We start from the raw sequence: 25,251 nt of genomic DNA, 5'->3' as shown, positions 1-25,251 counted from the left end.
TCACTCCTCCGCCTCGACCACCTCTTCTTCCACTACCTCGGGTGCCTTGATCGCGTAGCCCTCGACAAACCCAGCAGGATCACACATCCGCTCCAGGCTTATACGATTCTCGGCCACATATCGACGGACCGCCTGCTTGTCTATCCGTATCCGCGGCACCATCTTGACAACTGGCACAGTCTCTTCTTTAGCGCCTCCGTCAGCAGTGGGCGATGTCCTTGTTGTGTCTTCGCCTTTCTTCTCCTCGGCCTCGGCTTCGCGGACAGGCTTTTCCTCAGGCTTCCTTGGACCCAAACCGGCCTCTTCGACAACACCCATATCTCGCAACACCTGGAGGCAATCTTCGGGAAGAATCCAGGTTGCCTTACTGCAGTCGCTGAGATCCACAAGGACCTCTTTCTGGGGCGTCTTTGAGTCCATATTGATAGTCAATAGCCATCTCGCGATTTCGCCTGCCCAGTAACGTTTGTAGCCCTTCTTACCAAGATCAGAAATTGGCTTCTCCGGCCCGCCCAGAATACCCTCCCGCCGAGATATCTCGTATGAGGCCCCCATCAGCAACGCACCAAGACCCTTTCGCTGCCATGGGGGGAATATGAGGATACAAGCGAGGTTGTTATTATCCCATGACATTTTCTCCTTCGAAAAGAATCCCGTGATTCGAGGCGAAGGGGGCTCGGGCTCGTGCTCGGTTGCAGTCTGCGAAGATCGACTCGGAGGTGTGTAAACAAGTAGGAAGTAGTTAAAACCTGTGACATCGAAAAAGACGGATTTATTGTCGAGGAAGAGCTTTGCGAAGAGTGACAGGTTCTGGCAAAAGAGCTGCGAGCAAAAGTTAGCAACGGGGCTCTCCTTGGCATAATGGATAAACGTACCCCATCCTTTTCACCATCAACCTCCCAAACGCTCCATTCTCCTTCGTCCTGGACGATCTCCTCTACTAACCGAATATTTCCTTCTCCTTTCCGTCTTTTGGGGCCAGAGGTTTTATTGTCATGGGGAACAAGAATCTTTCTGCGCCCCCGTGGATGAGTGTATACCTTCCGACCAGGCATCTGAGTCTTCCTCTCACACACATGGACGTGATGACACCAGGCAACCAACTCCTTGGAGTACTTGAAGCAGGTAGGACACACGTAGAGGCGATCAACTACTGGGTGATGTTCGCGATCCCGCCGGGATGATGATTTACCACCTGTAGCTTGATCTTTGGCCCCCAGGTCCTTGCTGCCTATTTTGCCTAGATTGCCTGATGATTCCCCAAGCACTTCTTTTCCATAGTAGCTAGGATACCACGTACTGAAGCACATATTACCCAACACGACTTTATCAATGTTGCGATCAGCTCGAAGAGGCGGCCGTACAGAGGGTGGGACAGGAGGCTTCGGAGGGTGAACTGGCGTGACTGTCGGAGGCGGCGGTCGTTCGAGTATACGTGGTGGTTGTGCCGTAGGGCCATGAGGTCGGACAAGAGCTGAGGTCCGCTGGAATGAGTTTGTATGCGACTGGGGCACATGATAGGTGATCTCAGGCGCAACCAAGTCTGATGGTGGACGACCAGCGGCAATCGGCCGAGGTGGGGGCATGGCTGCCATCGTTGTTGGATGGAGATGATGAGGGGGAGGCCTTACTGCTGGGCCAGGCTGTTCAAGCGGAGCCCATCGCAGCACAGAAGGGGGGTGTTGACTTTGCGTCGTGGGTTGTGATGAAGGTAGTTGGGGACGGCCGTTGGAGGCACGACTCCGCTTCTGCTCTGGGGAGGTTGTCGGTTTCGAAGAAGCTGATGATAGTGTAGGTATTATAGGAGGCGGCACCGCCGTTTCCGTGCGTGGTTGAGGTTGTAGTTGCGTCACTGGTGTTGGTGGAATTACTGGGGTTTGACGCGTCGCCCGACGCGCGCCGGTGGATTTTGATTGAGAGTCAGAAGATGTTGATTTGAGTGCGGATGCAGGCAACAATTCTTGTTCAGAGGGATCTTGGTCTGGTCGCTTGCGCTTTTGAGGCATCGCTGTGCGAGCCCTCGATTTAGAAATATGGTGGTTGATAGAGGCGCTTTGCGTGGAGGTCACTAGGAGTTGGACGTGGAGTTCTGGTATAAGGTCCTCAACTAATCAAAGGAGACTAAGAAGGTGTTGTCAAGTGGTTTGCGTTTTTAGCGACTGATAAGCTACGCACGTAGAAACATGGTTTATTTATCCGTATAATTGGAATATTAATTTCCTTTAAGGTTGATTCGACATTGGGTCTGTGAGTTATTTGGAGAGAAAGGGATCGGAACGTCATGCGATCAGATCTACGGCTAGGTATTGTACCTTATTAGTACTAAGGTAGGTTGGTAAGTATGGCAAGGGCAAGACGTGAGACGTGACGCGGGGGATACGGTAACTGTTGCGGAAGCTTCCTATCATGTCACAACCACGTCTATCACGTGCGATACCTACCTCAGCTATCAGGCAAGGTACTAACATAACATGCCTGATAGTGTTTGAGTTTACTACCACCCACACCCACACCCACAGCACCACAGCCTTCTGCAAGTATACTACTCCATGCATCATGTTAGAATGGACATTTCTCAACGTACTCAATTCGAAGTGCAGGTTTCTAAGAATAATAACAACCTTTCAAGGGAGCGAATATATCCATTCTCCAAGTTAGATAAGCAAATGCTCTCCTATCCTCCACTTCCTGGTTAGGTACATTCCAACAATGTAAGAAACAACCATTCAAACAGTGAAATAGACTTCCAATGCGAAGACAGTCAAAAGTAAGCAACTGCTCCTCGACCCTTTCTGTTACTCAGTGTCGACGCAAAGAGCAGGTTGGGGCATGAGCTGTCATGACACGGTCAAGGGTCTCATCACCCTCCTCCCAATTTTTGACTAGAGTCAGGAGCCGGCGACGGGCGAGACCAGCATCGCGATTACGGTACACGCTGTCGATTTTGCGCACATCGGTCTTATCGCTCACGAGCCAGCGTTTATCCTCCTCCATGAACTGACTGTACGAGGTTTCCTCACCATACCGAGCCTTGACATTGGCAGAAAGATGCTCTTGGACTGCCTTGCTCATTAGAATCTGCGGCCTGGTCGGCTCAGCTGGGTTGGCGAAAGTCGTGTCAACTGCTGGCCTGAAGGTTGCGGCCCTGAGGTCTGGATCTGGCAGAATTGGGTAGGCCGCGAAGAACACGAGCGACGGGCTCTTGAGCACTGCCTCTGAAATGAGATTGATTGCCGGAGGTGCCACTGCCATATGTCCAAAGTTGAGATAGGACAGACGGCTCTTGGCCGAGACAAGGTCCTGAATGGCAGTTACGGCACCATCCTCGATGTAGTTGTAGGCCTGCCCAAGATCATGAGTGGCATAAGCCTGTCCAAGATCTAACACTTCGAGAACGGGATGGCCAGTAGCAGCCTTGCACAGTGCAACGGCACCTTTGGTGCTGACTCCGATCGACTGTAAGAGCAATCGAGTCAGATACGGTGCCTTGGGTAGTGCTTGAGCAAGGGCATTTGCACCAGAATCTCCTAATGGGTTTGATGACATGTAGATGGACGTCAAGCCGCAGTGCGGAGATGCGAGGAACCTACCAAGGGCCTGTGCACCCTCATTTGAGATGCCATTGCCGTTGAGATAGATATGTTTCAGGGGTAGTTTCGCACCCTCGGGCATCCTGTGACCTGCCAAGCGGTTGAACAGGTCCGAAACTCCACGGTCACCGAGCTGAGTTTGGTCGAGATCAAGAGTTCGCAGATTCCGAACTCCAGTTATGAGTCGATAAACATCCTCAGATGCATGGAGTCCAAGTGGGTTTCGTTTCAACCAAATGTTGGTGATGGCGTCGGACTTGACCATGGCGTCGACGAGAATATTGAAGCTGGGTCCGTCGATGCAGTTTCCAGCGAGATACCAAGTATCAATTCGTCCAGGGAGGTCGTGGATGAAATTGGCGATCTCATGAGCACCTGCAGGGCCGACGATGTTATTGCCCAGGAGGAAGTGGCGTACAAACTTATTAGGTCGAAGTGAGTCCATCAGTTTACCAATATGATCAGGTCCAACGACCATTTTGCATAGATCCATGCGCCCATCCTCATAGACAACACCTTTGCGGAACTCGGCGCCTTTCACACCATAGTAAGGCTCACCTCGCCCATCATCCAACTCGAAGCCTTTCTCATCACCATTCAGCTTGGAAGTGCCCCCACCCCCAAGGTGGTTCAGGAATGGCGCAAGATCGGCCTCGTGGGCGATCTCAACAGGCATGGGGATTGCTGGCACACCTTCAAGAGAAATGGGATACTTGGCAGGGTCCCAAACTCCCTGTGATGTGATACGGGAGGCCCAAACAGGCGCCTGGACACCAGGGGCGGCACCACTGGACAGGCCACGGGTGGTATGACCGTTGCGAATAGTGGCCTTTAGCATGTCATACCTGCGCTGCAAGGCGGCCCAAGCACGGAGGCGCACACGGTCTTCCTCGTAGCGTATGATGGCTGTCAGCGAACCCTGATGCACAGGGTACAAAAAGGAGGAAATAGCGACGGCCAGGTTGTGTCGAGCAGATTTGCGTCGAGGGAGTTCATGAAGGGTATCATCGATCCGATGCTTATCAAGCGGCAGAGAAACGATCTCATCTGCAGTGAAAGGATGAGAAGGCTTGAAGCCAGGAAGATGCGAGTCGAGCTCGACAAGGCTTTTGCGGCAGAGCGTGGCGAGATGGATAGCTAGGTCCATTTCTACCTCATCGTGGTACTTGGTCGATGGTACCAAAGGCAAAGATGGTGTTGCGTGCTGATGTGTTGAAAATGAGGGCGGCTGAGTAGGCCGAAGCTCAGTAGCGGAAGCCATGCTCAAGTCCGCAACTTTGGATTCAGGTTCTAGAGTGTACTTGTGAATTCAAAGCAGTCAGGCTTGTGTGTGATAGGAAAAGGAAGAGAGGGCTCCCACTAGTCTCCTCGAGCCTTTTATATACCGACACAATATATCTGACTACCTAGGTATTGAGTTAAGCTCAGCCTTACCGCCGATGAACTAAACGAAACTTTCAAGGGGGGCCTGGCATTGGCAGTCACTGCCTTGCTGCTTGTTGAAACCTGTCAAACGCAGGGCGTACTCTGTGTAGTGCACAACTGGCGGCTTGTTTGCCGAGTGAGTCAACCTCACCTCAAACTTTGAACATGCTCTCGTGTTTCCAGCAGCTTCTGGCGGCGGCCTCCACTTGTGTTCAGGAAAGGGCCGTGAATAGGGCTCTCTGGTGGCCATGCGGTTATGAGTTTCAAAGTTGGAAAGGTGTAAGTTGCCTGCGTTATGACAATCAAAATATTCACGGTTTCACGTTGAATCTGACCTCCGTCGTCTGCAGCATAATAATATCACCAAGACAAGAGCAACACTAATCACCCCTCATCCACTCTTGACTTGTTGAGATTGATTGATGTTCCTAGCGCCTTGTGTTTGTGTGTTTGTCGTATACGTATCGATTTGATACTGATCGGATATTAACAGAGTGTGTTTAAGAATCCTATCGTGGCTTGGATCATGCAGCATGTAAGGCAACCATGGATATGGCCCACACCCGTCGATCCAAGGGCGTAAGATTGACAACTGAGTGTCATAAAGTCCTAAACTAAATAGGTATCTCGTGCTATAGGCAGACTCAGCTTACCTTTATCTTTATGAAAGAGTTATATATATATAAAGATATTAATTAATTCAATAGCTTAATTTAATTACCTTGTAAGTAAAAACTATACATATATTATTTATTATAATATAACGTGGTTGATAAGCATGCCGACCGGACAAGTAAGCCGATCAGTATACTGTATACCTAAAAATAGCCTACCCTATAAGACCTAACTACCTTAAATAAAATAGCTAGAAATCTAATAAAATTATTTTTTAAAATAGTATATAATAAACTATATAATATATTTTTTTTAGATTTTTAAAAAATCTCCTTTATATAGTAAAGCTTAATTATACAGTATAAATTACAGTATAAATATAAAATAAGGTTTATAATTATAAGGAATTTTATTAAAAATCTAAAAATATTCCTATAGTTTAATTAAAGACTTATATATAAACTATTAAATTTATAGCCATTTTAGGCTTAGTTTAAGCCTTTTATAAGCTTTTATAATCTGGATTTTAAGGTGTAGGTTAAGCTGGTCGGTATACTTGTCCGGTCGGTATGCTTATCAACCACGTTAAGTTATTAGAAAGCTTATATATTATCCTTCTTCTAGAAGAGGGGAAATTCTATATTTAAATCCCTTAACTTCTGGCATCTTGCTAAGGTTTTACCTAAATATAAGCAATTATTTTATTTTCTTAATCTAATACCCCTCTTTAATATATAATAATTCTAATAGTAATATATTAGTCTTAAAGATTTAAGTATTATATTATATTATTTTAGTAAGATATTAGTAGACTGTTATAAGGTAGTCTATATTTATATTATCTTAATAACTAGATTTTAGTATTTATATTTTTTTACCTTACTAAAATTATTAGTTTTTAGTAAGCTCTTATTAATATTTTATTTACTTATCTTTAAAATTTTTTAGTTATAATTTCTAATAGTTTTATTACTATATCTTATATTAACTTCTATATAAATATTCTTTAAAAGTTTATCTATAATCTAGAGGTTTAGCTAATTAATTAATCTCCTAGTAAAATCCTATATTTTTACTGTATTTATAATATCTACTGCAATCTCTCTCTTTAATATTATACCGGCCTCTTGCTAAAGTATTATATTTTCTATATTAATAACTAAAAGAAATATAGCTTTATATATATTTCTCTACCTTAATTGCTAGGTTTTTACTAACATTTTACCAGTTCCTTATAAGTACTTTAGTGCAGTTTAGGCTTACTACCTAGCAATTAAGTGCCTTTAGGATTATTTTACTAATAAGAAACTTAATTCTATTTAGGTCTAGCAGGCCTATACTATAATTAAGTCTTATAGCGCGGCTTAGTAAGTAGTTACTAACTGTATATATAACCCTGCCTTTAGTAGTAATAGCACTTTAACTATTATAATTCAGTCTTAAGATATTATATCCCTTTAAGACCTTTAGGCACTCTAGTACCTTATTTTTATATATTTTTTATTAAGGCTTCTTTAACTTTTTAGCTAACTTATTTTTAGGGTAGTATTAAACTTACTTCTAAGGAAATATCTATTTAGATTACCTCTATAATGCCCTTTTATGCCTATAATATCTCTGCTGTAACCTGCCTTTATTTGGCAATCCTTTATCTAGATATCTATAAGGATATTCCTATTAAGGGTAAGGGGATTTGCAATAAACTCCTATCTGCATTTAAAGTTAAGCTAGCTCTTTATATTCTGCTTAATAAGCATTTAAATAACCTTATTTTTAATATTTTAGTTACTTTTACTGGCATTACTTTTATTAGTTATTCTGGCTAGTTTACTCTTACCTATTGTTAAGGCGCTATTAAGCCTTTTTACACCCCTAAATAATTTAACTAGAGGTTTTTAGTTCTCTAGTCTTTATTATATAGTTAGCATTAATTATATAAGTATTCGCTAGGGCTTTACCCCTTTTATACTTTAGTAGTTTTTTAGGGATAATAAATTTAAATTAAATCTTTTAGGTATCTATTTTATTATATAACCTAATTTAAAATAATTTTTATCTGCTATCTAATTGCTATAATCTCAATAAGCTTTAGTTACTTAAGAAAATTTTAGAATTTCTTACTGATAAGGTTTTTAGTTAGGCCATTAGCTATTAGCTGAGTTAATAGGGTATATATTATATTTACTGTCCTATTTATTACTTTTTATTTTAGCTAATAGTTATAGATCTATATATATTATAGCTTTATATGCAGCTTAACTAATTTCTCTTTAACTAGTTAAATAGTTTATAAGTTATTATATTAAATAGTTACCTTTAGTGGCTTAGTGGGGTTTTGCTAAGGGATCTTATCTTTTAGATTGATTTATAATAAGGATATAAGCTAGCTTATAAAGATAGCCTTTTTAGCTATTTATAATAGGGCAAGTAATTCTACCTTAGTAGTAGATATAGTTATAATATCTTGCTTATTTACTTACTAGCTTATTACTCCTCTAAATAGTTATATAGTAAAGGCCTATAAGCTTTAATAGTCTACTAAGTTATTAATAAAGCTTATATTTAAGGCTATTAGTAACCTATTAATTAAAGAGTTATTATTACTTCTAAATTAAAGGGCTAAGTCTTTAGTTTAGGTAAGATATTATAGTACTCTATCTGCCGCTTTATAATATTATAGTTCTAGGTTTTAATTAAATTTTATTAATTGGCTAGCTATAAAGGCAATATTTAGGTAAGTTATTACTGCAGTATATATAATAGTACCTACTTTCTATTAGTAACTATTTATACTTTTTAGGCTTAATAATTTAATATATAGTAATAACTCTTTTTATACTATTAAAATAACTGCTTTATATTTTAGTAGGAGGTTTAGAAGTAATTATTATATTTTATTAATATATATAACTTAGAAGAGCTATAGGTAATAGTTTAGTCTGTTCTTTATAACCTTAATACCTAAAAATTATTATAAGGTCTTACCTTCTTTAATATAATATATCTCTTATAACTTCTTTATTAAATCTTTTGCCTTTTTTTCTTATTCCTTTAGGTAATAGAAGATACAGTTATCTATATAGAAAAAAAATACTATATTGCCTTAAACCTAATAATAGTTTTTACTAAGTATTTAGCGAAATTCTATATATAATAGACCTTTCTTAAAGTGTTTTTATTATAAAAGAGGTAACCTTTAAAGTCTATATAATGCCTTTTATAGCTTAAGGACTATACTAGGTTTTCAGTAACTTATTGGCATTTCTATATATATATCTTTATTTAATATTAATTATATAAATATATTAACTATATTATATTAAAGTATTTTATAATTAAATTTAGTTATAATTACTATTAAAACCCTAAAAGATATTTTAGCCAGTATAGCTATATATATATCTTAGCTATTCTTTACCTATTAATCTCTCTAAATTACTAATCTTACCTTGATTTTTAGGAATCTTTTATATTTATCTAACTTATAGATATATATTTAGTAATATTTAAGTATTTAGTAACCTTTTACTATAGTCTTAGCTACTTCTATCTATAATTAAGAGAGTTTATAGCTCTCTAAATAAGCTTTTTCTGCCTTTTAGATTATATTCCGGTATAAATAACTTTTTATATTAATATATAAGCTAGAAAGCCTTTTTAGGAGCTTCTAATATATACCGATATAGGGCCCCTTTTCCTTATTTAGTATAGAGCTTATCCTATCCCTTTAGGCCTTTTACTTTTCTATACTGGATTGGTTTAGAGGCTAAAATAAGCTCCCTCCTTTTAGTAAATTCTTAAAGCTAGCTAGACTCTTTTAATTCTTATAACCTTAGGTTTTCTATTAGGTACCTATATATATTTTATGCTACAATATCCTTACTAGAAATGCTATATTAAATAAAATATAATTTCTTACTTATATTTTAGTAAGGGTTTTACTTACTGGCTTACTACCTCTCTTTACCTTTAGGTTATTTTCTATTATATAAAAGAAACTTAATAGAGATAATTCTAGAGGTATTAATAATAGCTTAAATTTAAACTAAATATATAGTTTTAATTCCTTATCTATCTTTATTAAGTTATTAGCTTTAGGGCTTATAAATTTTATATTTTTATTAATAATTTTATTTAGTTCTTTATTTACTAAATACCTTTGCTATAAATTAGGCTAAGTTTGCTAAAGTAAGATTAGTTCTTTAATTTATTTCTCTATTACTATTAGGTCTTTAGCCTATAGGTTATCTTAAAAGGTTACTATATTTCTATTAAAGCACTAATATTTATTAAAGGTAATATCTTATATTAAGAATACCTCTTTATTTAATAGGTTTTAGATTCTATAGGAATTACTTAATGTATATCCTATTAGGTATTTAATCCATCCTTTAGGGGTTTAATAATATAATTTATTATATTATAGTTATATATCCTTTATTAGTGTAAATACTTTATATCTATATACTTTAAGGTATAATAGGTTTAGTTTTACTAACTGCTTAGCTATACACTTTAAGTAGAATATCTTATATAGTAACTTATACTGTCTTTAAACTAATGGCATACAGTTATAGAGATAGGTAGCTGCCTTTATTAATTTAGGCTAGAGGTATTTTGGAATTTTTATACCTGCCTTTATTGCCCTGCTTTTCTAGATAATAACTGTAGCTACTCTTTTTATATTACTATTCTAAGCCTATATATTTAAAGTAGATGGTTTATATTATATTCCTTATTAAACTATCTTGGCATATACTTATAGATAGGTTATTATAATTTTATTATTATATTTAATTACCTTTACTTTCTTAAAGTACTATATTTCTATTATATTTAAGAAGCCTTTTAGCGCTAAAAGTATAGTAGAGGTTATTTAATTAGTTATATAATAGTTTTAGGTAAACCTTAATACTCTATCTGTAAATATCTATACTAAACTATAGCCTATATATCTTAATAATATAAGGTAGAAGTCTATAGCTATTTAATCTCCTAGACTTATAACTTAAATTAACTCTTAAGAAGTGCAGTATATTAGTTAGTAAGCTTTTACTACTTTATATATATTATAGTTAACTGTAGTTATTTACTATATTTCTATTAGAATCTCTAACTTTATTTATACTTCTCTTATAGATATGGCTAGGTATTAGAAAGCCTTTAGCCTTAAGTGGCCTAACCTTAAGTGCTATATTAAGGTATTACCTCTTAATGGCTTTCTCTTGGTTTATATTATATATATATGCCGTTTTAAAGGGATAGAAAGTGTATTTACTGCTAGTCTAGCTTATATTAGTTTTAGGTCTTAAGGAAAATACTTATATTTAAGTATTTATTGCCTTTTAATCTTTAAGACCTTATTAAGTTTACTTCTATTTAAATGCTATAAATAATTATTTCTTAGGCTTATATCCTATTAAATTTTTTATTTTTTTAGCTTAGTAAATAATATTAGATTTATAGCTAATATAGTATATAAGGCTATATTATAAAGTTATAGTGTTTTTGGCATGCTGTTACTTAACTTAAGTTTAATTTATGCTTTATTATATCTTTCTATTAGGACTTATATTACTTTTAACTAAAAGAAGTCCTTAAGGGCTATTACCTTAAGGTTTTTTATTTACTTTATATCCCTGAATATATATATAATTACTTTTAAATTTAATAATATACTTTTATTTAGGGGGTAATAGTTAGCTACTGTTAGGCCTGCATTTAGTTAAGTAGAGCTAACTAAATATAGTTAGGCTAATCCTTTTAGTTTTAGCTTTTTAATTTAATTAGCTATACCTTTTTTATTTTCTTTTATCTTTCTTTGTATTTAGTTAGTAAGAGCCTATATTGGTTTAAACTTAATATAGGCCTTTTTAAGAAAAGTATAAAAGCAGTTTAATAAGGTATGCCTTAATTTATATACTTTATATCTTTCTGCCTTATCTTTATTAGGTCTTTAGTAAAGATACTTCTTTTCTTTTTGCTTTTTTTACTTAGGCTTTTTTAGGATATTTTAGTCTTTTTTAGCCTCTTTCCCTTATTTAACTAGAAAGGCTTTATAACTTACTTTAGCTCTTTATATATCTGGCTATAATGTTAGTACTAGCTAAATATCTATTGCTACTATACTAATAGATAGGGTATTAGACTAAATATAATTTATTTAGGTAATACTATAGGCATTTGCTTATAACTTTAGTGGGGTTAACCTTAAAGCTATAATAAGATTAGGAAACTACTAATTTACCTCTTTAGCCTCTTGCAGGCCTATATTTTAGGCTTTATTAATTAAAGTCTTCTATTACTTAAGTCAGTTACTTACTTCTTTATAGGTTATATATCTATAGTATATAGGTTTTATTAAGACTTCTTTATATACTTAATAAGCCTCCTGCTTTTACTTTATTTATATTAAGGAGAACTTATTATAGAGAGATTAAACCTATTTTACTAAAATATTATTTTCTAAAAAATAGTATTTTATAATCCCTTTATTTACTGTATTTAATACTTAATCTTAAATAATAGATATCCTTCTCTTTAAGTCCTTATAGTTCTTTAGATATATCTTATATATCACTTTTATTATAGTAACCGTTTAGTAATCTTTTTCTATAAGATATAGTATTTATTAAGTCTATATTTTATATTTAATATAGTTTCTATTTAATTTAATAATAGGGGGATTAACTTTCTATATAGCTATCTCTTATATTAATAAAGATAATACTTTTATAGTAGTTACCGCTCTGGCAGTTATAGTGCTTTACTATCCTACTGCTAATATATTAGGGGGTATAGGTATAACCACCTTAAGGGTAGGCTTATTAAATGCTATTAGGTTAATATAGGCCTATAGATCTTTATTCTTTAATTTGACCTTTAGGGCCTTATATTAGCTAATCTACTTATTACTAAATTTAAGCCTAATTATCTAATTAGTTATTATTTTAAATATTTTCGGTAAGTACTAGGCTTTCCTTCTTGGTTATACTTATAGTAGTTTTTCTTATAAATAAGACTTTTAATTATTAGAAAGTTTATATATTGTCTTTCTTCTAGAAGAGGGGAAATTCTATATTTAAATCCCTTAACTTCTGGTATCTTACTGAGGTTTTACCTAAATATAAGCAATTATTTCATTCTCCCAATCTGACATAAGTGATAAAGCTAAAAAGAAAGTTATTTAAAAAGATTAAAAAAAATACCGAGGGAATTATACTTAAATGACAAAAATTTGAGGAACACCGGATTTGAACCGATAACCTTCAGGAATCTCCGTGCTTGATAGCTGGAATCTGACGCGCTACCGTTGCGCCAGCTCCCCATTTGTTGAAAATAATAAATCAAAGACATACTATATTCCAGAGACACTAATCACATGGTTTAGCATAAGGTATTCTTGCCGCCATCTAGAAAGAACTTCGCATCTATTCACTAAAAGAAGCAATGTATTGAGTTTAGAATACTACCCTGAAGAAAACGGTGTTCAAATTCCTATGTCATCGGCGATGATACAGTATTCTATGCCTCCAAGTTTATTCCCTCCGTGCGGGCATTTAATACACCTACACTGAAGTCTTGGTGAGACGTTCAAACCACCTCAACCCCTCCCCTTTCTATCGACGTATACCAGCAGATTACCCACTACCATCACTCTAAGCGGGTCATTAAAAGAAATTGCAGCTAACGCCACCTGGCAATGTCGGCAAGGAGAAGCCACGGGCATTGATCAATAGGTTGCAAACGCTCTCAAGCCGAGACAATATACAAAGTTTAGATACCATCAAAGTCTCCGCCGAGATCATCCTCGTCCAAGTCACCTTCCTGGATCTCCTTGGCCATCTCACGCTCACGCTCGCGGGCCTCCTGGGCATTCTTGAGCTCAAGACGATGTTGATTCATAGGGAATCGCATAGCCTAGTGCGAATTAGTCTCTTATCCTGTCTCACAAGTCGATGGGAAACAAACCTTTACACTCTCATCGTGGAGAGCTAAACAAGCTCGAATTCGGTCGTGGAACGCCTCACCCGGCTCACGAGTTGCATATACGTCACCAACCTCCTTGCTCTTCATGAAACCCCTCTCGCGATCCAAGGTAGCTTCAATCACGCCGTCGCGGATAGCCTTGGCAACAATGTACTCAGCCGACTCCTCGCTACCAAGATGCAGGCGAATGCAGATGTCACGAAGAGAGATGCGAGAGTAGGACAGAGACATCATGCGAATACCGGTCTTGATGACGTTCTGTCGTAAACGGAGGATGAGGCTGTACGTGCCATCTCGTCGGAAGGTATCGGCATGATCGGCAATGGCTGTCTCAAAGTCCTCAAGATTTCCAACTCTGACCGACTTGACCAGGAGGAAGTAGGGCTGGAGAGCGACCTCCATTGTTGGCTGTCGGAACATAGCTCGGTCAGGAATATCACCCATCAACAGCTCAACAACATAGAGCAGCTTGGTGGCCGTCTGAGCAAAACCAAGGGCGCAGCTGCTAGAAGGAGCCTTTCGAGTGGCAGCAGTGAGATGCTCATGAGCCTCGGTGTAGCGCAGTTGAATAGCTCGGATGCGACCGAGGTAGTAGAGAAATCGTGCTACCTGGTTATTGACAGCGTTCTCGGGAAACTGGGTATGCGAGACCAAGAGATCAGCCTGATTGATGTGCGAAGTTGATAGGTAGTTTCGCAGCAGTAGAACGATAACCGAGGCTTGTGTGTCGACATCTTTGCGTAGCACCGCGGTTCGAAGAGCAGCGAGGAGAGTTGGCCGGATAGCGACGACGGGTGATTGGGGAGAAGGGGGAAGAGGTGCAATGTGCTCGCAAAAGATAGAGTAGTAGAAGTAGACCTTGGCAGACAAAGAGTCGAGTGTACGGCGATTGAGGGATTGGACTCTGTCCGAAAGGTACCTAGAGAAGTCGGCACCGCGCTGGAACTGCTTGGAATCAAAGAGGTAGACCTGGACAAGAATACCAAGGAAAATATCGATCTCAGGAATGGGTTCCTTGGCTTCTTTCTTGGCACCGTTCTTGCTAGACGTCTTCGCCTCATCGATTTCCATCTCTGAACCACTCTGTCGGCCCAGAATAACATCTTCGCGCTCAATGGCGGACAAGAGCGGCTCGACAATAGCACTCGAGCTGGCGGTAGCTGGGAAGGCCTCGGAAATGACCTGTGCAATGATATCGGTGGTCAAACGCTTGCGGATGATGGAGATAGATCGCAAGGCGCGAAGGGAGAATCTGGCGTCGAAAAGTGAAACCGCACGATCTATCAAAGCAAAGTTGCTCTTAATATCTGCGTTTGGAAAGACATGTCAGTGACTGTTTGGCTTGGTCTTGTCAAGCTTCGACGGCAACTACTAACCTGCGATAGTCTGTGTTACAGGGTCAACCTTGGCCTCTTCCTCTTCTTCGCCCATTGACACATCACCTTCAGCGTCGGCCGCCGTCTTGTCAGACTTTTTCGACTTTGAAGGAGGAACAACAACGGTCATCTCTTCATCGCCATCCTTGGCAGACTTCTTGCCCTTGGGCTTTGTGCTGTCCGTCATCTCCACGTCCTTATTTTTCTGGACGTTGTTCCCGGCAGGCTTCTTTCCGTTGTTGCTTGGCTTCTTGCTGGGCATGACGATGGGTTTATTTGTGTATATTGCAAGAACACGATGCTGAGGCTGCCGAAGCTGTTGATAACGATAGTGGGAGAATACTGTTGAACCCGTGAGTCGTGCGCGCGCCTCAGCTTGTCGTGGCGCTGGGTTGGTTGGGCCTGGACGGTATTGGCTTGAAGAATTTACGGTGCCGAAGCTGAGAGAGCAAGGCACGCTTTGCGAAAGAAATTAAGACTGTGGTCGTCGTGTGGAGATTGGTGCTGCAATGGGTTGAGGGAGGTTCGACGTGATGCTGCTGGTTGCTTGCTCATGCTAGCTCACCAAATGGAGACCGGGGCGTGGTGACTGGTCAGTGGGCAACTAGGTGAGGCGACTGCTGAGAGACTAGGTAGGTACTTGAATGGGCTAAGAAGCTACTTGCCTTCGCGTTTTATTTCGCGGCACTCAACTGTACCTCTCAGGTATTCTTAATAAGCTGGCAGCTTGTGGGGCCTGGAGCAGTGACGTTTCGATGTTGCCTGCAGCCTCTTGCACAACCTTGAGATTATCGCGATGCTTATGTAAATTGTGCAAATATTATGCTACCTACTAAGTCACCTCTTACAGGTAGGTATTAACACATAGGTGTCTACCTAAGTAGGTAGGTAAGTGATAAAGTGACGATACCCTACTAATATAGCAGCTTCCAAAATCGAGAAAGGGCCTTTTAGTCAAGAATGGATATGCAAATAGTATCGTCTAGGGGAATAAATGTGTATGGTTCCCAGACTTCTCCTTTCCTCATGCTGACAAGAAAGATGGCAATTTGGCAATACTTCAAATTCTAGGACTGTAGCGAGTGTCGAGTCATACTTAGGTAGAGTAAGCAGACGTTTATTATTTGCATTGTAACCTAGAGGGCCAACGCTTGCATATGAGAGAGGCACCTCATATCATGGTCTACCTTCTTTCCGAGAATAGCCTCATCATACCAAAACGAATACCCCTTGACGCCGATTTGTTCCGGGTATACACCCAACGCCTGTTTTTGTAAAACACAAAAGTGTACCAACACCAGATGTTCTTTTAGCTCGCGGATGGGCATTTTCATATCCACCACCACTTTCCCAGGGCCGGTGCATTATTCACCCTTGCCAGGCATGACCTTCGCCGCCTGAACTGCACTCATTTTTGCAATCCATCCAGTAGATGGCTGAATCTTGCGGACAGTACGAAGCTCATCAGAAGAGTATCCAGGGACACGAATGTTGTAAGTTCTCTCCAGGACAAGTTGGATGTCGCGAATCTCAAGCACTTTGGAACCTCGCTCTTTTGAGTTTCGACACGCCGCATGTAGGACACTGTCAACAAACGAGTCTGCCATGTTCAGGACGTTCTAGGACTAAATTAGTAATTTCGTCTCAACTGCAGCATGCGATCAACTCACCTCCTCCACTTCAGGAGTGAGCAGGTTTCCATCTTGCCCCTCGGCTGGGCCTCCGCATACTTGCCGAACGAGTTCGTCCAACTTTTTCTTACTCAAAACGTGATCTCCCTCAGCTTCGTGATTGTAGGCTGGAATTCTAGCCATCGCCGGTTGGCTCATAACGCCGCCGAGGGTTCCGCTTCCTTGGGTCATTGTAGGCCGACCAGCGCTCACGCCGCCACCAACCGAAACACCTTGAGGCACGGCTGTGGCCTTTTCGGGAAGCACCTTGGGGATAGGCATTTTAGACTGCATTGGCGTTTGTTGAGGTTGTGGGGGATGTGCATGTGGATGACCTTGTGGTGTTGGTTGCTGGGGAACGTTGGGTCCCATCACTCCTTGATTCACTGCACTACCCGGTGTAGGTGTTCCAGTCGCGGCAGGCCGGCCAGGCACCGAGGCACTTCCTGGAGTGTTAATAGCCTTCTGGTTTGCAAGATCCATCGCAGCTGAGTGACTGAGAGCTTGCTGAGGACCCGCCGCTGTTACTGGAGCAGAAGCCGCCGCCGCTTGTTGGGGCGTAGGTATCCGTGGTGCGTTCTGCTGGGTCGGCGTCCCAGCCTGATTCTGCGCAGCTGCCGAAGCCATCACAGGATTCATGGGGGGAGCACCAGGTTCTTGTTTAACCTGAACTTGCGCCGCTGGTAGTTGCTGGCGTCCTGGTTGAGGTGTCCCTTGCGCAGGACGTACCTGCGCCGGTGCTGTTCCAGGTGTTCCGTTAACTGGGGAAGCTCGACTAACGGCGGCTAACTGCTGCTTAGCAACTTCAACAGCCGCGTTAACAGGGGCAGTATTAGCTTGCGCGTTGTTCTGTTGCTGAGACGCTTGAGGTTGGTTTTGCGCTGCCTGGGTTTGTTGTTGTTGTTGCTGCTGCTGTGGCCTGGACTGTCCTTGGGGTTGATTTTGTTGTGTCGCTGCAGCCTGCTGCACTGGCTGACTTCCTTGTTGCGACAACCTGGCAGAGTTTTGTGCTTGCGGTTGAGCTTGAGCTTGTGCTTGGGCCTGGCCAGTGCCCTGCAGACTTCCCTGTTGCTTGCGCACACTGTCAACCCATTTGTGGGCATCCGTATGGGCTTTGAGCTGTTGATCCTTTTTCAATTGTAGCTGTCGAAGCTCATCTTCTTTGAATGGCTGTCCAGCTGCGGCTCTATCATTAATGATTTTATCAATTTGAGCCATCTTCTGTTTGCTCGCATCCATAGTCATCAAGGCTCGGGTATAACGTTCCTTGATCTCTTCTATCCATTTGGTAGCCTCGGCAGCGGATTTATCGATGACGGACTGAGGAACTCGAAAATTAACCTTATTAACATGCTGCTGGATATGATCGGGGACTGGGTTTCGTCGAACGGCAGCAGCAGTAGCTGGTTGGCTACCTGCAGCAGCCCCGGCAGCTTGTTGCTGAGGCTGTGCTTGATTTGCTTGCCCAGCAGCGTTCTGTTGCATTTGCTGAGGGCGAGCCTGCTGGCTCTGGGCATTCTGTCCTTGCATCTGCTGGGATCGTCTTTGCTGGATCTTTGTGATAAGCATCTTCGAGAACTCTATGATTTTTTGACGGGCAGCAATGTTGTCTGGGCTGTTCTGGGGAGAGTTGTTGGCTTTGTTCCAAAGACCTTGCAATCCGGCCTCGTACTTGGACTTTTCCTCGTCACTCAATGTTGGAAGGTTCCTGATCTGGTTGGGTTGATACATAGGTGGTGGACGTTGCTGTGCCTGGCCAGCACCAGCTTGCTGGCCTTGGCCTTGGCCTTGCTGGCCCATCTGAGGATTCATAGTGAACGTGATGGAATAGAACCGGGGGCACGGTGGTTGCTACGAGACGGGTCGAATGGTATGGGCACACCGATTATACGAGTTGGAGAACGTTACGTAGGTAGAGAATTGGAGTAGACAAGTGTAGAATACAACAAATAAGAGGATCAGAAACTTCAAGACCAAGAATAGAACTAATTGTTAAAATCTGGTAGTGTCGTGAATCACTTCACAGACACGCGCGCTGAAAGGACGTGAGAATGACACGGAATAAGTGTCGGTCCGTGTCTTTGTATTTGTGATCATGACTGGGGTGTGGTAAGGTAGCTAGCTGTTGGGGTCTCGTGGAGTGACGGAACAGGAGGTTTGCCCAATTTAGTGGAACTGGTCTAACTTACTAACAAGTACCTAGACACCTACCTAGGCATGTGTTAGCTGTCAGGGTGGGCTGGAGGTATCAAATCGTTGCTCGTTAGGTGTCATCATTGGTTTTCAACTTGTCGGTCGGGGTTGACTTTGCGCGGGGGAATACGCAATGTGGATGGAAACTTCAGCATCCATGTTATATGACCATAACACGTCGATTACCGGCGTTATCAAGAACCAGATTTCTGGAGTATCATTCATGCGCAAAAGTGCATTGATTCACCTGGTTCCTTTGCTTTGATTTGATTCTACCTCTCTCTTTCTTAGCCTTTGAATTACCAGTTGTCTCCTCCATTGCTCAGGATTTCCAGGTTTAAACAGATACTTAGGTTCCCTTTACCGTACCTCACGTATAAGTCAGCAGCCAAGGTAATAAAGAGGAAATAACAAAGTACATAAGCCACTGAAGAATCTCCCCAACGATTACAAGGGTCCAGCTTTCCCCATGTATCCAATTTCACTGGGGTCTTTATCCAAGCTTAGCCATAGTTACCCTTACCTTAGCCCATCCATTCATTCATCTCCACCGGAGCCCGTTCATCTTTCCATCTGGCCATTGCCTGCCTGTCTTATCTTCCCTTCCTTCTTCTTCTTCTTCTTCTTCCTCTCTTCCATTCCTCTCCAGCAGTCTCCTCAAGTTCGATATTTGTTAATTAACTTGCGCCTTACTTCGCTGTCAAATATCCCAAGCTCATAGAAGTAAATTGCCAATATGCGCTTCTCATCCTCAACTGTTCTTGCGGCTCTGCCCGCCCTTGCTGCCGCTCAAGACTCGCCTATCGACCAGTACAAGGCCCAGTTCCAAAATGTCATCGGACAATTCGCCTCATATATTCCCAACCCAGGCCATCATGACCCTGTTGCAGCCGCTGAGGCGAAGGCTGGCTCTATGAGACTCAACGTCCTGACCCTGGAAAACTGGAAACAAACCCTTTACGAGCCTGTTTCCGCTGGTACTACTTCGCCTGAAGAGTGGTGGCTGCTCATTTCTGGCGGCAACAAGACATGCTACGGTACGTTTGCCCACCAGGAATTTACACCATATGATTTATGCCACAAAAAGATTAAATTATTACCACCGTGTCAGTCGTAATGAACTAATGCTGACATGTAATTAAAGGTCGGTGCGGAACTGTCGAGCAGGCCTTCAACGAGACCGCTGCCAAGTTTGCGCTCCTCGACAACACCCCCCATATGGCCTACTTGAATTGCGACAACCAGCCCATTCTCTGCAATGCCTGGTCTGCAGGTCCCGCCAGCCTCTATATCATTGAGATGCTCCCCGAACCTGCGCCCGTCGAGATTTATAGCAAGAGGCTTAACCTGACCACCACAACCTCAGACACTCTGGTTGCCTTCCACGAGTCCGGTAGCAAGGACCAGTTCCATCGCATTGACAGCAGCTGGTTCCATCCCTTCAACGGTAAGCTTGCCGAGTACGGCGTAGCTGTTCCCTTCGGCTACCTCATGTGGGCTATGGGCCTCATCCCCAACTGGCTCTTCATGCTCGTTGTCTCTTTCGGTAGCCGCGCCATGATGTGAGTTGTGACAACCCCTGAACCAAACAAAAGTGATACTAATAGCACTAGGTCCCGTCGCATGCAAGGCGCCAACGGTGCCCCCCAGGCCGGTGCTCAGCGCGCCCAATAATTCATTGTTAGCAAACACTTGACAGGCTTTAGTGATGGAACCGTCAAATCGTTCGATATATGGGAAAATGTTGATCTGTCGTGCAAATATATGAAGTTTCTGGCTCAGAGAGATGACTATTCTCGTGAAGTTGTAGACACCCTTGAAGTGATCTGTTCGTTCATGATTTGTTTTCGCAAGCTGCTTCTACGTTTTTGAGGCCATCGATGACCCCCTCGCCTATTCGACCATTGGCGAATTTCCCGTATCGTAGATCGCTCAAAGCTCCTATAGTCTGTTGTACAGAGTCGAGCAAGGTTGCTTCTTCCTCTTTCAAATGTGCAAGTTCGGCATGTAGTACACCTGCGGCACCCTCAAGTTCTGGAATAGCAGAGTTGAGAGTATGTTTGGCACTCGCTGCACCTGAAACATCTCCGAATAGCTGTAAGCAGCGTCGGTCAGTATTTGCACGAGGATGTGTACTCGTCTGGACATACTGCTCGCTCCATCTCAATCTCGGCGTCTATATCCTCTCGCTCTGCCTCGCGCTTAGCCCGCACGACTTCTCGTCGCATTGTGATCCCCCGTTTCGCTTCATGTGCGATATTTTCGGCGACTTGGTCGAGAAGATCTGCGCGTTGAGCTTGTAGATCTCGAAAGAGTGATCGAACCTGAGGTGAGGACTGCAGTGGACGGGGAAAGAGGGTCTTGAATTGCTCGAGTGTGACGATAGCGGTCAAAGGAGATGGCTGTATGAGGTAATTTGCAAGAAGTTCTGCTTCTGTTGGTGCCATATCTATGTTTTCGAGTTGAGTTAACCCCCGTGCGATTGTTGAAAAAGGCCCTTGATGCTAAGAAAGGTATTGGACCGATATGCTCAGCTTTGGTATGGAATGCAATCAGGACGCGTCTTGAAAATGAAACGCGTTAAGTGCCCCACATTATCCCCAGCTTACACAACAGGACGTTGTTCAATGCCTGGATAGGTAGGTACGAGACAATAGGGGGTTTTGGTAGACCTTCTAAGTACCATTCGGTGTCCTCCTCGTCTCTTTTCCTCTTCTTCATGTTTTCCCCTCTTTGTTGATAAACGAAGTTTCGTACAAACACAAGCTGGGAACAGTGTAGTTACATACATCTATTTTTCATGATATCATACCTTTATGTCTCTTGGGCTTCTTTCTAGACCTTGGAGTGCTCGCCGGCGCCGCTCTTTCATCACGACTGATAACAGTAGTAATAGATGAAGCTGAGCCGCTGTCAAGTTGACCTCAAGATTTGGTCATCATCCTGTGCCAGCAAGTCAATGAATCAAGTTCCTGCCAAAGGTCCGAGGAAACGGCTAATGTCTACTTATGGAACACCGTATTATGTCCTCTTTCTAGTGTCAGCACTCGGTAGTGAAAGGATCACAACATCATTAAAGCTAAATGGCTTAGGGGTTCTTGTATCAGCTGGGATGATTTACATGAAAGTAGTATAAAGGCATAAAGCATACTGTTTATGACCCTTCTGTTGTCTGCTAGCAGTAACACAGTTCCCTAGCTTAAGCCTTCCACTACGTGTACCTAACCTCGACATATATGTATCTTAAGTACTCGAGGCTAGATACCACGATGAAGAGCCACCTAAATGATAGCTAGACGGGAGAAGCTGAGGTCAAGAACGATGTGTATATATGGAGCTGTAGATATCTCTAGGGAATTTGGGTGTAGTCTATACGACTTACTGCAAGTCTAAGAAACTTGAATAAACGTTAAAAAAAAAAAAAAAAAAAAAAAAGGAAAAGAAAGAGAAGAGAAGAAATCACAGACCGTTTCCGGTTTGCTAATATCAGTTCTAGTGAACTTCAAAGGTGCAAGACCTTTTCCTAGTGACAAGAACCTAAATTGGCTTGAATCCAATATGGATGGATTGGATGTCTCGAGAGCGGGCCTGGGGGGGGTGGGGACGGTCACCTCCCACTAATCCAGCCCAGTGTAAGCATTGACTTTCCACTATCCACTCCTTTGTTACCAACAAATCCCTTATCTTATCACATCCATTCAAGTACTTCCATCAGCTTTTGACTCTGAACCAACCTAAGGGGGCTGTCGCGTCGCGTGGTCACAGTGAACATCCCCTGTTCCCTCATTAACGCGAACTAAGTGTGTACCTTACCTTCTCTTCTCCAAACTACGGGTACCTTACCGTAAATTGTTAACAGAAACCTGTATCTGCACTGTATCTGGGCATTCAATCTCATCCATCCATCCCCATACCCATTGTTCTTATTATCAACACTCATCGATTTTGGACTTGGCTAGACTTTCGAGAACTGCATCCGTGCTTTGTTAACTTTGCTTTTATACCACTTTTTTACCACTCTTGTAACTTCTTCTCTTTTTTGTCCTTTACATAACAGACATGGCTCCTGCTCGACAGCAACCGGCACCACCGCCGTTCAGCAAAGATCAAAAAGTGCTCTGTTTCCACATGGATATGCTCTACGAAGCCAAGATTATGGATGTTCAGCCAGCTGAGAAGCCCAGTGACGGATACAAGTACAAAGTCCATTACAAGGGGTGGAAGAACACCTGGGACGACTGGGTGCTGGTAGACCGCATCCGGACCTTCGACGATGAGCACAAAGAGCTGGCTGCACAGTTGCACGCGCAGTTGAAGCATAACATCCAACGAAGCACTAAGCAGCCGAAGAAGGGCCTGAGAAGTGGTGCTGAGTCTGCTAGAGTCAGCGAGGAGCGATCAGGCTCTGCCACTGTTCAAGGAGGCAGGGGAGGAAGACGAGGCAAAGACTGGGAATTGGAACAGGTAAGAAATTCTTTGCTCATTGATATTCTTTGCTACGTCGCCCAGACCATACCACCCAATGCTTTGTTTGTTCTTTTTGCGAGTGTTCTCCGGCAGTTCTGGGCTGTGATATGCAAATTTGGCCCAGTTGGCCCTTTGGTGAGACTGGTTGAAAGAAGAAGCATCCATACTCTGTTACACTATTCACCGATACCTCCTTATCTCAAAATTGGGGAAGAGGTTGTTATTGTATCAAAGTGTGTTTTCCCATCTGATCGGTTGAACCAGGGCCATACCGAGCCTTATATTGTGATCCAGCCTCCGCCTATACCCAACACTGCCTATGGCGCTGCCGTTTTCCCCTCCATGATTCCTTTCTTGTCACTACTCGCCCTTGTCCCAGCATCAAAATCCCACTTTGACAAGGCATCATTTCTACGCACTACATCCTTTCCCTCCCGCAGCTCTAGTCTGCTCTACTGTTTTCAAAGTTCCCGTGCTTCCTAGTCTTCTTCTTCCCATCATAACATTTCCCTTGCTTAAGCACTTGCCCCTGTTACCCCCAGCCCTTCATCAACGGCAAGGCACTGCGGCGTCATGGATTCGGCGAGCGACCTTTCTGCTCCGCAAGGCTTTTTCCCTACTACCAATGTTCGGGGCTCTCCTGATTTGGCCCAGCCTGACAAGTCGATGGATTCCCTTAAGTCCTCTAAGAAGGTCAAGTTGACCAAGCTCAAAGAACCTAAGGACCATCTTACTCTTCTCCCCTCTAGTGATCATCGCTATGTATCAGAGTCGGGTAAACTGATCCATGATGATCGCTACGCTATGCCCCTGACTGTCGAAGATGAGCCAAAGCAGCCACGTCAGAAGCCTCTCAAGCCTAGTGCCAAGCCCAAGCCGCGCTCATGCGACCAGCTCGAGACGGTATTCGATCCCATATACACTCCTTGATCTCATATGCCTATGCAGCGGCCACCAGCTGTTTCGCAGCTTGCGTAATGCTTCATGTACTAACCTTGCCTTAGGAGGATGCTTTCCACAACAAACCTATGATCAAAATCCCGGTGCCCGACCACATTCAAGCGATGCTGGTTGATGATTGGGAAAACATCACCAAGAACAACCAGCTTGTCCCTCTTCCTCATAATAAGCCAGTCACCAAGATATTTGAAGACTATCTTGCGCATGAGCGTCCACACCGCGAAGAGGGATCTTCCAGCATGGACATATTGGAAGAAGTCGTCGCAGGCTTCCGTGAGTACTTCGAGAAGGCTCTTAGCAGAATTTTGCTGTACCGGTAAGTCTAACCACTTTTCATCGGTTCAGACAACTGACTGGGACTAGTTTCGAGCGCCATCAGTACATGGATATCAGGAAGCTCTGGGAGAACACTGAGGCGAACCCAGAAATCACCAATGTCTGCGATGTCTATGGCGCTGAGCATCTTGCTCGACTAATTGGTACCTATTTCCCTTCGCCCCCAGTTATAAATAATTTCTTGCTGACTTGATGTTACCAGTCTCTCTCCCCGAACTGTTGGCGCAGACCAACATGGACCAGCAGTCCGTGTCCCGTCTTCGAGAGGAGATAGGAAAGTTCAATGTCTGGTTAGGACGTAACTGCGAGACATATTTTGTCAATGAGTACGAGACTCCCAGCCAGGAGTATATTGACAAAGCTCGTAGCTTTTGAACAGCACAGTTTACCAAGGAAATCATAGTTTCTAGTATCAGGGCTTTTGCCTTGGGCGCTGTCTACTCCACCACTTGAGACTGTTTTGTTGGGGCGATATCAGGTTTTAACTCTGGTAGATGGGCAGCGAGAGACAGACTAGAAGTTTTACTCACATGATGGCCCATTTTAGGGTAGTACGACTTGCGGTTGGGATAAAGGAGGGCTAGACGCGTAATTGTGAGAGTTGGGGTATTCGTGATACATCTGTAATGA

The 25,251-nt window shown here is 42.4% G+C and overlaps 7 protein-coding genes, besides 1 other annotated feature; 2 read left to right on the top strand and 5 right to left on the bottom strand.

The window, feature by feature from the left end:
- Positions 1-2,006, bottom strand: FFUJ_13239 (related to histone acetyltransferase; the record flags this gene model as incomplete). XM_023575901.1 has 2 exons in its annotated part: positions 1-822; positions 876-2,006. The coding sequence occupies 2 exons, from the start codon at positions 2,004-2,006 to the stop codon at positions 1-3; spliced, it is 1,953 nt and encodes a 650-aa protein (XP_023429140.1).
- A 793-nt stretch (positions 2,007-2,799) lies between these two features.
- On the bottom strand, positions 2,800-4,851 carry FFUJ_13238 (uncharacterized protein; the record flags this gene model as incomplete). The annotated part of the gene is made up of 1 exon (XM_023575900.1): positions 2,800-4,851. One exon carries the CDS (start codon positions 4,849-4,851, stop codon positions 2,800-2,802), a length of 2,052 nt encoding a protein of 683 aa, XP_023429139.1.
- Positions 4,852-12,868: 8,017 nt separating this feature from the next.
- Positions 12,869-12,957, bottom strand: a tRNA (tRNA-Trp).
- Positions 12,958-13,406: 449 nt separating this feature from the next.
- Positions 13,407-15,257, bottom strand: FFUJ_13237 (probable 26S proteasome regulatory subunit p58; the record flags this gene model as incomplete). XM_023575899.1 has 3 exons in its annotated part: positions 13,407-13,550; positions 13,602-14,926; positions 14,996-15,257. 3 exons carry the CDS (start codon positions 15,255-15,257, stop codon positions 13,407-13,409), a joined length of 1,731 nt encoding a protein of 576 aa, XP_023429138.1.
- A 1,102-nt stretch (positions 15,258-16,359) lies between these two features.
- On the bottom strand, positions 16,360-18,477 carry FFUJ_13236 (related to general RNA polymerase II transcription factor TAF12; the record flags this gene model as incomplete). XM_023575898.1 has 2 exons in its annotated part: positions 16,360-16,614; positions 16,666-18,477. 2 exons carry the CDS (start codon positions 18,475-18,477, stop codon positions 16,360-16,362), a joined length of 2,067 nt encoding a protein of 688 aa, XP_023429137.1.
- A 1,117-nt stretch (positions 18,478-19,594) lies between these two features.
- Positions 19,595-20,532, top strand: FFUJ_13235 (uncharacterized protein; the record flags this gene model as incomplete). XM_023575897.1 has 3 exons in its annotated part: positions 19,595-19,895; positions 20,003-20,420; positions 20,472-20,532. 3 exons carry the CDS (start codon positions 19,595-19,597, stop codon positions 20,530-20,532), a joined length of 780 nt encoding a protein of 259 aa, XP_023429136.1.
- Positions 20,533-20,692: 160 nt separating this feature from the next.
- FFUJ_13234 (uncharacterized protein) lies at positions 20,693-21,305 on the bottom strand (the record flags this gene model as incomplete). XM_023575893.1 has 2 exons in its annotated part: positions 20,693-20,953; positions 21,009-21,305. The coding sequence occupies 2 exons, from the start codon at positions 21,303-21,305 to the stop codon at positions 20,693-20,695; spliced, it is 558 nt and encodes a 185-aa protein (XP_023429135.1).
- A 1,612-nt stretch (positions 21,306-22,917) lies between these two features.
- FFUJ_13233 (related to Chromo domain protein Alp13) lies at positions 22,918-24,996 on the top strand (the record flags this gene model as incomplete). XM_023575892.1 has 6 exons in its annotated part: positions 22,918-23,322; positions 23,368-23,791; positions 23,846-24,228; positions 24,330-24,601; positions 24,649-24,764; positions 24,824-24,996. The coding sequence occupies 6 exons, from the start codon at positions 22,918-22,920 to the stop codon at positions 24,994-24,996; spliced, it is 1,773 nt and encodes a 590-aa protein (XP_023429134.1).
- Positions 24,997-25,251: the final 255 nt, after the last annotated feature.

Source organism: Fusarium fujikuroi, chromosome FFUJ_chr04 (assembly GCF_900079805.1).
Source record: "Fusarium fujikuroi IMI 58289 draft genome, chromosome FFUJ_chr04".
In the NCBI taxonomy this organism is placed as follows: Eukaryota; Fungi; Ascomycota; class Sordariomycetes; order Hypocreales; family Nectriaceae; genus Fusarium; species Fusarium fujikuroi.
This window is presented reverse-complemented; position numbering and strand designations above follow the sequence as displayed.